The sequence below is a fragment of the Sipha flava genome, unplaced genomic scaffold (assembly GCF_003268045.1).
Source record: "Sipha flava isolate LNK unplaced genomic scaffold, YSA_version1 35a_pilon_pilon, whole genome shotgun sequence".
Lineage (NCBI taxonomy): Eukaryota > Metazoa > Arthropoda > Insecta > Hemiptera > Aphididae > Sipha > Sipha flava.
In genome coordinates, this window is record NW_020273058.1 from 2,959,803 (window position 1) to 2,972,676 (window position 12,874).

General features: G+C 28.2%; 2 protein-coding genes across 2 annotated transcripts; both read right to left on the reverse strand.

Annotated features, from left to right (window-relative positions):
• Positions 1-9,031: 9,031 nt before the first annotated feature.
• On the reverse strand, positions 9,032-10,727 carry LOC112687708. The gene is made up of 5 exons (XM_025560581.1): positions 10,708-10,727; positions 10,500-10,644; positions 10,293-10,431; positions 9,613-9,776; positions 9,032-9,250 (listed from the first exon to the last, which is right to left on the reverse strand). Exons 2-5 carry the CDS (start codon positions 10,572-10,574, stop codon positions 9,068-9,070), a joined length of 561 nt encoding a protein of 186 aa, XP_025416366.1. The 5' UTR covers positions 10,575-10,644; positions 10,708-10,727; the 3' UTR covers positions 9,032-9,067.
• LOC112687709 lies at positions 10,680-11,999 on the reverse strand. Its single transcript, XM_025560582.1, has 3 exons — positions 11,888-11,999; positions 11,619-11,828; positions 10,680-10,781 (listed from the first exon to the last, which is right to left on the reverse strand). The coding sequence occupies exons 1-3, from the start codon at positions 11,963-11,965 to the stop codon at positions 10,692-10,694; spliced, it is 378 nt and encodes a 125-aa protein (XP_025416367.1). The 5' UTR covers positions 11,966-11,999; the 3' UTR covers positions 10,680-10,691.
• Between the last annotated feature and the right edge of the window lie 875 nt (positions 12,000-12,874).

Below are 12,874 nucleotides of genomic sequence, written 5' to 3' on the forward strand. Positions count from 1 at the left end.
TCGACGGAAATAATGTCAATCTGAAAACGAAAAATCCCCACAATATCAATATTATATGTATAATAAATGTGGGAAAAATGACTTATTTCGTAACGTTGAAAAAAACGGATAAGCAGTACAAAAAATGATACGAAAACAAATAAATATATTAATATCTCGCATTCGAATGAAAATATTATAAAGGTTAGTGAGAATGGTGGAAAAGCAGATTTACCTCTTTCGAAAATCCTGACAATTTCAGTCCGCCTACGACAGTTCATATATACTCGTAATATTATATGATATGGAAGATAAGACCAAAAATACTTGCAGTCATCCATTGGTGGACACGTTAAATATTCAACGTCCCCGCCCGGAGTATTTTATTAATATACATGAATAGTATATTTATTGTGGACCGATGTATATGCATATGCACAATAAAAATGGTATACATACACGCGTTACACGCAAAGCTGGCCAATATGAATAGTTTGATTTTTGAAAAATACAAATCTAAAACCATCGCTCAAAAGATATAGATAACAATAAATTCAGATCCTCTATATTGAATTTTTGAATACAAATCTTTAAATAAGAAGTACAAAAGGCCAAAAATCTCATCTTAAAAAATTGTCTTGACCGAACATTAAAATACGAACGATCCAAGATCATTTTAATAAATCGATTTTTGTATTCCTTGTATCTCTTTAAAGTTTATATCAATTATTTCAATAAATGTTTGTAATGTAATAGTCAATTGAACAATAAAATATGTACTGTTATACTTTAGTATTAATGCATATACATATATTAAACACGAAATATTTTGGTAATCAGTGGCGTGATGACAAAATCTCAGACCCTGACGTAATTATATAAAGCCATCCCATTCACACATCCTCACAACAATAATGCGCTCCCCTTAAACTGTGGTTTTGTGCTCTGTATAATATTGATCGACAAATTTGTCATATAATTATAAATACTATTCGGTGGTTGTTACATGCAAATGTACTATAAGCATAAGAGAAAGTATTTGTACCCCTACCTTACATTTCTAGGGCTTGCGCAATTGAATTAGGCAAACACCCATATCCACTGTTAGTAGCCGGCAACTGGTATCGCTCCCATTTATTTTATCAGTTGTCAAAAAATGATTGTCTACTGTCTACTCAAAAATCAATATCATCAGAAAGATATTTTAAATTAAAAATCATAATTTTTTAAAATCCTAAATCCGAAACAGATTTTACGCCCCGCTCAATGGGCTATACCAGAGGTATTCAAACTTTTTCATCCCAAGGCTCCTTTGAGTCTTCGCAAAATGTTGACGGATCCCAAATTATAAATAGCAAAAAAATCAATGTTTATATGAATATAATTTTTTATTTTATAATTTATACTAATTATTTATTTACCATATTACATTCATAAAAATATTATAAATAAATAGTCAGGTATTGTAGAAAACATAGTAATACAATATTTTATGTTTAGTCTTGGTAAATATAAATCAATAAAATAACTAATCAATATTACTTAATACTAAATTTTTAGTGAGATGGATGCGCTTGTTTATGCTTTATATATATATGTTCAAATCGTGGCTCAAGTTTGGAAATAGCTATTCTTATCTCCTTCTCAACGTTCACTTTTGACCGATATTTTATTTTAATTACAGCTAACGCAGAAAGCCCGGTCTCACAGAAGTACGAAGTTGCAAAAGGTGTTAAATTTTTCAAAGCTCTGGTGGCCAATTCGGTGTATTGTAGTTTCACATGCATCCAAAATTGTGTTCACGACGATGATCCGAACATGGTCTTCACTGTGGAATCTGATGTTACATCGATCCACTGTTCTTGTTCAATAGATGACAAATTTGTTGGAAGGTCAGCACTGAAGGGATCTTTGATCCAATTTTGTTGTTGAATGTTTTGTGGAAAATAGTTTTCGAAATGAATTTAAAGGTTTGATAAGTGATCAATGAACTCATTTTTGACGATCTCATTCAAGTTCATATAATTTTCTTTTAGAAATATATGGAGCATAGGAAAGCGGTCATTAAAAGTGCCCTCTTTTATTTTAGTCTTCCATAAAACTAATTTTCTTTGGAAAACCGTAATTTTATCAAAAAGCTCAAATATGTTGGTTTCATTTTGTTACAACGATTATTTAATATATTTAGCTTTGAAAAAATATCGGAAAGATATGACAGTTTTGTAAGAAAATCAGTGTCTTCAAATTTTTTATGGTGTTCATGGTGGTCTAAAAGAAAAATATGAAGTTCTTTTCTAAGCTCGAATACTCTTGCTTCTACATTTCCACGTGAAAGTCATTGAGAATTGCAATATTAAAGTAAAGAAGTGTGCTCAGCTCCCATATCAACACACATTTGTTCGAAACATCTGGATTTCAACGAACGAGTTTTGGTTAATGATTTTAATAGTTGATTGTAATACCTCATCAAGAGATGGATTGATAGATTTTAAAGCAAGAGCTTCTCTATGAATTATGCAATGAGTCCATACCGCATATGGGGCTTTATTTTTTTAATGAGAGCTTGAAGTCCGTTGTAACATCCTGACATGGAACGAGATCCACCAGTACAAATACCACAGCACATTTCCCTCATTAAATTATTTTCCGTAATGAAAGAATCGAGCATTTGGAACAAGTCTACTGCTCTAGCTTGACTTTAAATATTTCGACAAAAAAAGAAGATCTTCGTGAAAAACGCCAGCGTCTATAAACCTCACGTGACAGATTAGGTGGCCATCATTATCATTACCAGTGACTTCGTCCAGTTGTAGAGAAAAATCCTTGCCTTTTCATTTATCTATCAACTGATCATTAATATTTTTAGCTAAAAATATTTATTGGTTTTCAGTTATATGGCATGGGCTTCCTTCGACAACTTCCGCGACGCCCCTGGTAGCCGCGACGCACAGTTTGAATACCTCTGGGCTATACGATCAATATTTTATGTCTTACGTTTTTCCGGTGATGATTATGTTGTGTGTACGTTACACGTTGCTGTTTAATTCGAACGTTACCCGCCGTCGGAGTGAATACCTTTTTGATAAGAAGTACGTAGCGTCCTCGTAGGTACAAAAAAAAAATAAAAGTGTATTTAATAATGAAACGACCGCATCTCCTTTTCATCGTTCATCGGAAACTCACTGTGTGCATGATCATCTATAGAGCCATTGGGTGAAAAACGTGATGTGCATTCGTACGAGAACCGATGCGATCTCCCGCCTTTGCGCGGTTTGAACTTGTACGAATACGATATTATGTGTATAGATATAAACAGTAGTAATACTCTATAATAACGTAATAACACTATGATCGTGTGTACGCCGACATGATGGGAATGTCTATTACACCGTGTTTTATACGCGTCATCCGTTGTGATGGTGATATCATTTATGTTCACTTGTACTCTGTCGGTTTTTCTATGATGTAATATCCCTGCTGTATGAATTAAGACCGGACAAGGATTAAATAAAATTACCGTTAGTTTAATATATATAATTGACTATTTATTTCTGCGTGTCATGAAAAGAAAATCAAACCTTTAAGTTGGACGCTAAATATTTTGAAAACGATATCAGTTGCAAATAATTTTACATTTTAACCTGATTAAGCCGCACCCCACCTAATATGAATACCAATAAATAATATTCCATCGATGTGATGCGCGTATTTGCACACGAAAGGATAATATTAAAAACCATAGATCAATAATGTACAATTATTCTAATTATAAAGGGCAAACAAGACACGAAGAGTAAGGTCAAACGATTACGATCGGAGACCGAACATTAAACGACGTACTATAATTAACGTAATAATTGCAATTTAAAGAATCAAATTCAGCGTTACCTTTGTTTACGTGGACACGAACTCAAAGCTCCAGACAAAAATATACGTGAGAAATACAGGTTACCTGCTATGGATAGCGGACACTGATACGGTTTTACGATAATGAAAACGGACATTTTTTCGACGGTAAAAATGTAATTGTAAGATCAAATACAGAATTAAAATAATAACGTTATATAGACATTTTTTTTACTAACATATTTGACCATATTTATTGCTTAAAACAATTCCAATACCCTCTTGGCTCTTTTAAGAGCGATCATCTTATTTTGTAGCGAAAGACTTTAAAGCGTACTTCGGTAGTTGTTTCATATTATATTCTCAGGATAATATATTTATATTCCTTTGCGCTGTAGGTGACCGAATTAAAAACGAAGAAAATCATAATAATATATAATTCATTTCACTTGTTTATCTTCGACCGATCTGGTATAGAACACTGCCTTCGGACGTGTACTAAAATATTATTTAAGTTTCATATTAATTACACATTTATGTTATGTTGTTGTTAACGTGTTCTTGTTTACCTACCGTTGAGGTTATTTTTTCATTCAAGGAAAATACGTGAAATAATGTGTAAGTGCTATGTTTTATTCATTATATTCCAGTGGCGTATTTACGGGTTAGGGAGACCCATGAAGTCCAAAACCCTCCCATTGACGCTATAGATACCTATATAAACATCTAATATCATACTCGTTATTTGTTATTCGGGGTTGTCACTTGCCAATTGTAAATCGATAAAGCTGTTTTAGAGTCTATTACCTTGGGCTGTTAAGAAATTGAGTGACCTGGTGTAAGCGACATGCTTAGTCCATGTTGCCGCGCCTGGACCATATCACGCACATCAGACAATAGCTGAATGTCCTCCATTCAAATATTCTAAGTACACCATTGTCTTATTCTACAGGTTTTTCATAAGCCTGTGAATTCTAATCATCGACACGAGATCGAGTTTTAGATTTTAGTTGTTTAGGATGTGTCTTAATTCGAGTTACAAAGAAACAACATAAATTATAAGGGACAGTTTTTTCTTGTTCACAACGAAATGCAAAGTATACAGTATTCGTACAATGCATTGTTTTTATACTATTAACATTATTGTTCGTCTATTCGATATGCACTAAAAGTTTCACGTGGTGATTTGCTAGATCGAAAATCAGACACGGTAGAAGATACTAACTTTAGAGGAATAAATATTGATATTTCTCAGCATATAGCCTTTTCGAGAGAGTAAAGAAGAACTGAAAAACTGGATAAAAAAAAAATAATAAACCCAATGAAACTTGTTCATGCGAGGAGGTTTAAGTTTGTATTTCCCTTGATAAAATATTGTTGAGTTTTAAATCGTAATTTGTGAAACTTTGTAAAACAATTATTCGCTTTACGTAACTTAAATGACTGAAATCTCCGGTCATATATATATATATATATAATAAATATGTATAAATTATATATCTAATCGTTATTAATAATGACGTGTATATATATAAATGTATATGTTTGTGTACAGTATTGATAAATAATGGATGTGTGTTTTAATATGTTACAATCCAATTAATGCTACAAAAGACGTGTGCTCGGAACAATTATAATATTTATTTTTTATATTAATTTATATCTGTGTATACGCGTGTGTATACGATGTAATCGAAACGTTAGAGCTAACAGTAAAAAAATTTCACCCATTTACGATAAACGAAAATCACCAAATAAAATATTATTTTCAACTATTAATAACGTGCAAATCGACTATACAGCGAATGAGAGAGAGATAGAGAGAGAGATTTATAAGAATCTTTTGTTGCTCGTAGATTATTGAACCTCCATAGTAGGTAGTTTAGTATAATATTATAATGTATACGAAATCCTCGTCTAGCTTTCATAACACACTGCGACGGTCATACTGCGTCAAGTCGACGAAAACTCTTCATAAATCAAGTTAAATCCTTAGACGTCACGTGGCAAAAATATTCCGCAAAAAAATAATATGATTCATATGCTTCTCTCGTATACAAATTCAATGTGCATCTAATATTACTGTAAACCATGCAATAAAGTTAGTTTAAGGTTTGTTCGATACGCGCGCATTATTGAAAAGACTATCGTGATTGGCTACCGATACGACGACACTATATACTAAAGTACCACCGACCATCGTCGGTGTTGTAAAAATATATTTTTATCTAAATTTTAATGCATTTGTATTATTTCTTACGTATGTGGTCTTTTTGATCGAATCTTCTACATTGGCATTCCGAAATCTATTTCGTACGCAGTATAATTCATTCAGGGTTCTAATTATACATCAATTATACATCATTGAACATTGTGTCACAATTATTTGTTTCTCGCACAGATCTATCACAGTACGTGTAAAATATTGGCGTTGCTCATAGGTATAGAATGTTCCAGAATTATTTTGGAAAAACATTTACTCATAATGTATTGCTTTTAATTTCCTTCTACTCGATACTATATTCCTTCTACTATATTTTTAATACCTAAACAAATGATATTAAAAACTAAAAACTCGATTTTTATTTGAAAAACAACGTTTGCTGTGGTTTGACCGTTCATTACGCTACGAGTTGATATCTTTTTTTCAAGTTCAATATAATATCAGTGTTATTAGTAGTTTAGTTATCCAACCCACACCGGTTAGTTTTTATTTGAATGTTGATACATGCTTGTACGTTGGATTTAATACACCAATAACTGTTTCTAAGCTATATTTATTGCCTTTTCGAATGCATTAAGAAATATCGTCGGCTCGTATTTTTATATATATATATATAGATAGATATATAAATACATACCATATACATGTACTATACCTACGTATAATCGAAACGCGTATTTTTTATATTAATGTGATTCACAAGTTTACAACGATCTTCAATCGGCAATACCAAAATGTATTTTATTAGTTGAAATGGTTTAATGTCTAAAACCAGTTGTTGCACTAGTGCGTTTACGTCTCGTTTCAACTCCCGCTTTACGCCCGGATTTTATTTATTCGTTTATTCGTTCGGTAAATACAATGTAACAATTTTTACAATTTAACAAAATTTATAAATAATTTACCTATGTTAAAAGCAGATAGCAAAACAGAATATAATATTGACAAGTGGTGAGACGCAATGTATCTAGCGACAGTATAAATAGCAAAACGAGTATAAAAGTGCAAAGAATATAACAGTATAATAGTTTTAGTGTAAAAGTCATAACATAATGTCCAGACTATTCAACAAATTCGACAGCTTCAGGGATCGCGTTAAAAATGTCCTCGAGGTTTCCTCCGAACCAGTGGCGTAACTGAGAATGTTTGATGGAGGGGGATCAAAATAAATTTGTAGGGTAAACTTGTGGGGGGCCTTTGCCCCTACGGCCCACGCACCCCTTATCTATATTTTGTATAATTTAATAACTCAACACATGAAATCTATTTTATTAAGCACAAGTGCACAACTATTATAATTACTAACCTCGGACATACTGTTTGATATTTAAATTGAATTACACATTTAGAATATATTTGGATAAGGGTTTATTATTTACCTAATTGATTTGTTTTTGTGATAATTCATCTTTACAAAATAATTACAAAAAGATTAATGTCGAAATGAAAAGCATAAACATTTATATTATTTTTTTAAATTTCAATGAATTGTTATTAACTTAATTTATATTATTAATAAAAATGTATACATAAATGAATTAGAATTTAATTTATATAATTATACAATTGTCTTAGAATTATAGGAAGAAAAGCTTGTTAACTAGTATTATATCTCTATAGTTGATCTATTCGTGGATAAAAAAAAAACTAGAAGAGATATAAGTCAAGGTATGGTTGAATAAAATCTATCATATATTATTTCCAAGCACAGAGTAGAGCATATTTGATTTCTCCGTACTCCAAGATTTCACATAGTTTTATATTAAAAAAAAAATATATTATAATTTCAGTTGATATATGTTATTATTCTTCCACCCTTCGACCGACCTGCCGAATATCGATTTCGTTTCTATTATCAAATAGGTTTTTATAATTTTACAATATGTAGGTAGGTATATCAGTTTATAAAGTAAAATAGTCGATTATAAAATTATTACTATTCTTATCTGGTGTACTATTATTTATATTTTAAAAATGTTAATACTTTAATAAGTCTAAACGGATTTACACGGAAAGAGTTTCTCATTTCTCGTACCTACCATTCTACCATTCGAGCATCTTTCATGCGATTATCGAATACAAGATTTTTTGTTCAAGAGTCATATCATGATTATTTACACCATGATAATAACTCACGCGGTTTTCGAGAATTCATGGTGACTTTTGAAAGCGATAAGCTCTGCTTTTTTTGTTTACACGTGCCGAGATTATTTGGTACGATAATTGGCTTCTAAAACTATCAACAAATGTACATAGTTTTTCAAATCTCTTGGGCATTTATTTTTATCAAACATTCGAAACTTGTATGAATCCGTTCATGTCGATTATTATGATATATTCTTATTTTGTGGTTTTTTAAATATATATCTTAATTTAAACTTGTGCTTATATTTTTTTACTTTTTAGAATGAGTAATTAACTAATAAAATAAAAACAATGGCAAATTTAAACATGTTTGATCGACGGTTGTGATTAAGTTTATAGAAATTTATCACAGCCAAGAATGCCTATGAGATACAAGCAACAAAAATGATAAAAACAGAGACATGTGAAATCTCAAAAAAAAAAAATAAAAATTAATAATTCAATTTATTGTTAATGTAAGCAATTGAATATTTTTGATTATTATGCCAAAAGTATTCAAAAAATGCGAAATTAAAGATTAGTAAGTAATGACTAAAATATGGATTATTTAACAATAATAATTTATTTCACATTTAGACCAACGAAAATTGTATTATAACTCAAAAAAAAATTTTAGACAAATCCTCGATTTAAAAATATTAAATTCAAGTAAAAAGCAATTAGAATATACAATACAAAACAGTATAAATTAAGTTATACAAAATTAATTCAGATATGTAATCCTACCAGTGATGTCAAATAATAAATCTGATAATCTTGGAAGTTCTATTTTCAATTCTGAGTCATCCATTATTTTGTTAATTCTAATATATGAAATAAAAATAAAATAATAATTAATAAAATGTACAATACAGAAAATTTATATTATTATATTTACCCCGATAAAACCGAATCAATTAATAACAAGCCTTTCTTAATAAATAAGTTTAAAAGTATACCAGCCTTTTGGCGAATACTTTGGTCTTCGTTTAGTGTTATAAGTATCATAGAAGCAACGAATGACACTTGATCGTAATGTAGCCACGAGTTGATATATTTTAACGAATGTACTATTTCCTGTAAATATTTTGAAATAAATAAACATAAGATGTAATCAAAAAGTTATTGGTATTATAATGTATAATAATATAAACTTTGATGGTTAAATAATTATATGTTTTAAGATATTTGTGTAAAAAAAAAGTTTAATATTAGTAAGAAATAGATATTTCAAATTTCAAGTTTCTGATGATCGATATCTAGGATGTTTTAGTGGATTTGTTTGATGAGTTATAAAAAATGTGGAATAATTATTTATTATTCTTCTTCATAATAACAATCTAATAGTAATACAATAATCAAAATATATTCTTCATCTTATTTTATTTTTTTTTTATATTTAAAATACTGATAATAAAATAAATAAACCTACTACATACATTGATATTTATCTTGTCAAAACCGTTAAGAACAGCCATACATTCATCAATAATACATTGGGCCATTACTGTATATGATTTAAGATCATATAGTTTTTTTAATTGCTCCGGCAAATTTTCAAAGGAAATATATTGTTCATTGTCCTCAATTAACTTAAGAGGTTCTGTAAAAAATTAGTTATTAAAATAGTTAATAGTTAATATATTAAATTAAAACTGTTCAGAAGATATCATGTACCATTCTTGTATATTATTTATTTAATTTAATAAAATACAATTTTGATGTCTTCGTTATGAAAATTTGAAGGAATCATTATTGCAAACTGATCATTGTTAAAAAAAATTTTTAAAAGCAATTATTTATTACTGCATAAAAATTTATACTAATACAAAATTACAAAATAATTTTATCCTACTTTCCAATATACAATTTGAAAGTAATGTTACAACTTTGTATAACTGCTAAACATAAATAAAATGCATAACTTGAAATTTTAAAATTCAAACTGTTGAATATATTATAACAAAAAAAAAAAAAAATTATAATTATACATAACATATTATAAAACCTAACTAAATTTAAAAAAAATTTGTTAAAATAAATTTAGTAACTTAATAGTACATTTTTTCTAATGAACAATAGTATTTATACAGTATAATTTGAAAATTGACATTATTACCTTCATGTATCCAACATTTTAAATGCAAGTTTTGTATTTTGAATATCAAAGACTGAAGAGTTGGTGACATTTTTATGAGGACAGTGTTTTCATTTTTAAATAATAAAATATGATGTACTATACCGTCCAAATTATGAGTCTAAAAAAAATGAAATAAGAAATTATTTATTCTATAATTTCCTAATACTTTACTATTTTGGTTATTACTTTTGATAATTTTTGTCCTGCTATTTGTAATATTATACATAAGCAATGAATATTCAGAATATCTTTTACTTTCATCAATTCGTGAATGAACGACAATATATTTTTTTCGGTAAAAGCCCCTTGTTTGAATAATTCACCGATAAATCTATAAAAATATTATTTCGTACAATATATACAAATTATTAATTAATTTTACTTGAAAACATACTTGCAATGGGCTAAAGACCTTTTATAATATTGGAAATGAAAACTATTCAATATATTCTTGAAAAAAGATGGGGTCTATAACATATATAAAATATTTATATTATTTGATAATTAAATTAAAAAACATATGTTATCAATCGGTGGAAAATTTATTTGAATATAATTTGGTTTTAGTCAAAAGCAAATAAGAATGGTTAAGTTTTAGTAGTTTGATTGAGTAGTTCTACTCAAGTCAGTTTAATTATTAGCTATTATTGTTAATTATATAATATACATTTGGGTACCTAAATCATATTATATATGAATAAGTCTTGATTTAAAATGTTACAAATCAGTTTATTTATAAAAAAAAATTAACTATGCAAGTATCAGTACTGAGAGATTTATCTTAAGCTTGAAATGACTTAAGACTAACAACTATAGATTATATTATGCAATAAAATAACAACGAAAATTCCGTACAGAGAAAACTATAGAAAAAATTGAGGATCAATCCATTGAAAGCAATGAGATAACAAGTGATAAAAGTCGGTCGGAAAATCGTTCAGAATTGGAAATTGAAAATGATACAAAACTCCTTGATATCAAGAATGGAGAAGACTGTAACTCCACCAGTAGTTCATTGTCCGAGTACGTAGAATTTGTATCGACTTTATCAAGTTTAGTTTGTAGATACGAATGCACAGTAACGCAATGCGTGGAAGACTTTTCAGATGTTGGTCTCCACTCGACGGCAAAAGATGAAAACGATATTGATGATAACATGAACAATGGTTTTATAGAAGTAGAAGGTGTTTAAACTAATAACGTGTAATTATTTAAATAAAACAAGTGTATACAAGTGTATATTATAAAATCTAATATAATCACAAAAATACTATTATTATATTAAAAAATTATATAACTAGTTACCATATTACTGTTCATAAAATTTTTTTTCAATTTATGTACTTCATTCTGAGGAGTACGAGTATAATATGAGGTAAACATATCGAAGATTTTTTGTGCTAAAACATTTTGAAAAGTAGTTTTAGAATTGTGAAGTTTATTAAATGCAGCATGATTGGCCATGTATGCACATAACTTTGCATATAAAACTGTAAAATCGGGTCTATTTAAAGCCTAAATAAGTAAAACAATAAATTTAATAACTGTTATAATTATTAATAATATTTATATACCCGAAAATAAATTATATCCACTATGTTTTCAAATATATAAATTGTTTTCAGTGGTATGGAAATAATTGTGTGTGCCATTTCCTCAAAATTGTTAATATTTACATTTTGGACAATTGATCGCACCAAATTAAATATTTCCTAAAGTAAAATCGTTTAAAAAAATAATTCAAAATATTTTCTAAAAATAAGATTAATTCAATAAAATGAAACATATCTTAAAAAAAAAATATACAACAGTACAATAAATTGTATTTTATTAACTTAGACATATATTTATAAATATATAATACACATTTTTAGTAAGATTCAATAATTGTTGTATGTATGATTAATGTTATTAATAATTACATCGAATTTCAAATATTTTAGATTATACAACATTTAATACTTACAACTGGTTTAAGACTAGCTTCCATAGTTGTTATTAATTGAAAAAATTAATATTTCTGAAAATACAATTTTTTTATAAGTAACATAAATTAATACAGGGGATCTATAGTTAAATTATGTAATTAATATTTATTATCCATCAATTTAGGAGATAGGTAAGGCCAAAATTTGAGGGGCAAAAATTTTGTTTTAAAAATAATTACTAGTTACTTATAATTGATTTAATTATATAATTATAGTCTCGCAAAAAAATATTATTTATAACCTTAATATAATTATTTATAAATTAAATTCTGTGTAATTTCATTTAACAGTAGATGGATGAATACAAAACGACTCTGGAGGCAAAACTTTACTATAGAATAAATTAAACAAATCTTAGAGTAAAACCAACAGGTCTAATAAAATTACTTCATACGTGAAGTAAAATATCTAGTTTTAAAACAACATCATGCACAACTATACGCTTTAGCAATAGTTATCATTAAAACAATTTAAAAAAATATATTTTAATTAGAAAACAATGAAATTAATTAAATAATACCTTTCAACTGTAATCTGTACTTGACAGCAGTCTTTTGTACGACTAAGATTGTT

What these genes read in the sequence shown, in the direction of transcription:
- LOC112687708 (XM_025560581.1), bottom strand. Translation starts at nt 10,574, where the DNA reads ATGAAAGTAAAAGATATTCTGAATATTCATTGCTTATGTATAATATTA. An exon ending in AAAATGTTGGATACATGAAG is followed by an intron (nt 9,777 to 10,292) that starts GTAATAATGTCA and finishes AATTTTTTACAG; the next exon opens with AACCTCTTAAGTTAATTGAG. An exon ending in TTGACAAGATAAATATCAAT is followed by an intron (nt 9,251 to 9,612) that starts GTATGTAGTAGG and finishes AAATATTTACAG; the next exon opens with GAAATAGTACATTCGTTAAA.
- LOC112687709 (XM_025560582.1), bottom strand. Translation starts at nt 11,965, where the DNA reads ATGGCACACACAATTATTTCCATACCACTGAAAACAATTTATATATTT. An exon ending in TGGATATAATTTATTTTCGG is followed by an intron (nt 11,829 to 11,887) that starts GTATATAAATAT and finishes TTACTTATTTAG; the next exon opens with GCTTTAAATAGACCCGATTT. An exon ending in ATTTTATGAACAGTAATATG is followed by an intron (nt 10,782 to 11,618) that starts GTAACTAGTTAT and finishes TATATGTTATAG; the next exon opens with ACCCCATCTTTTTTCAAGAA.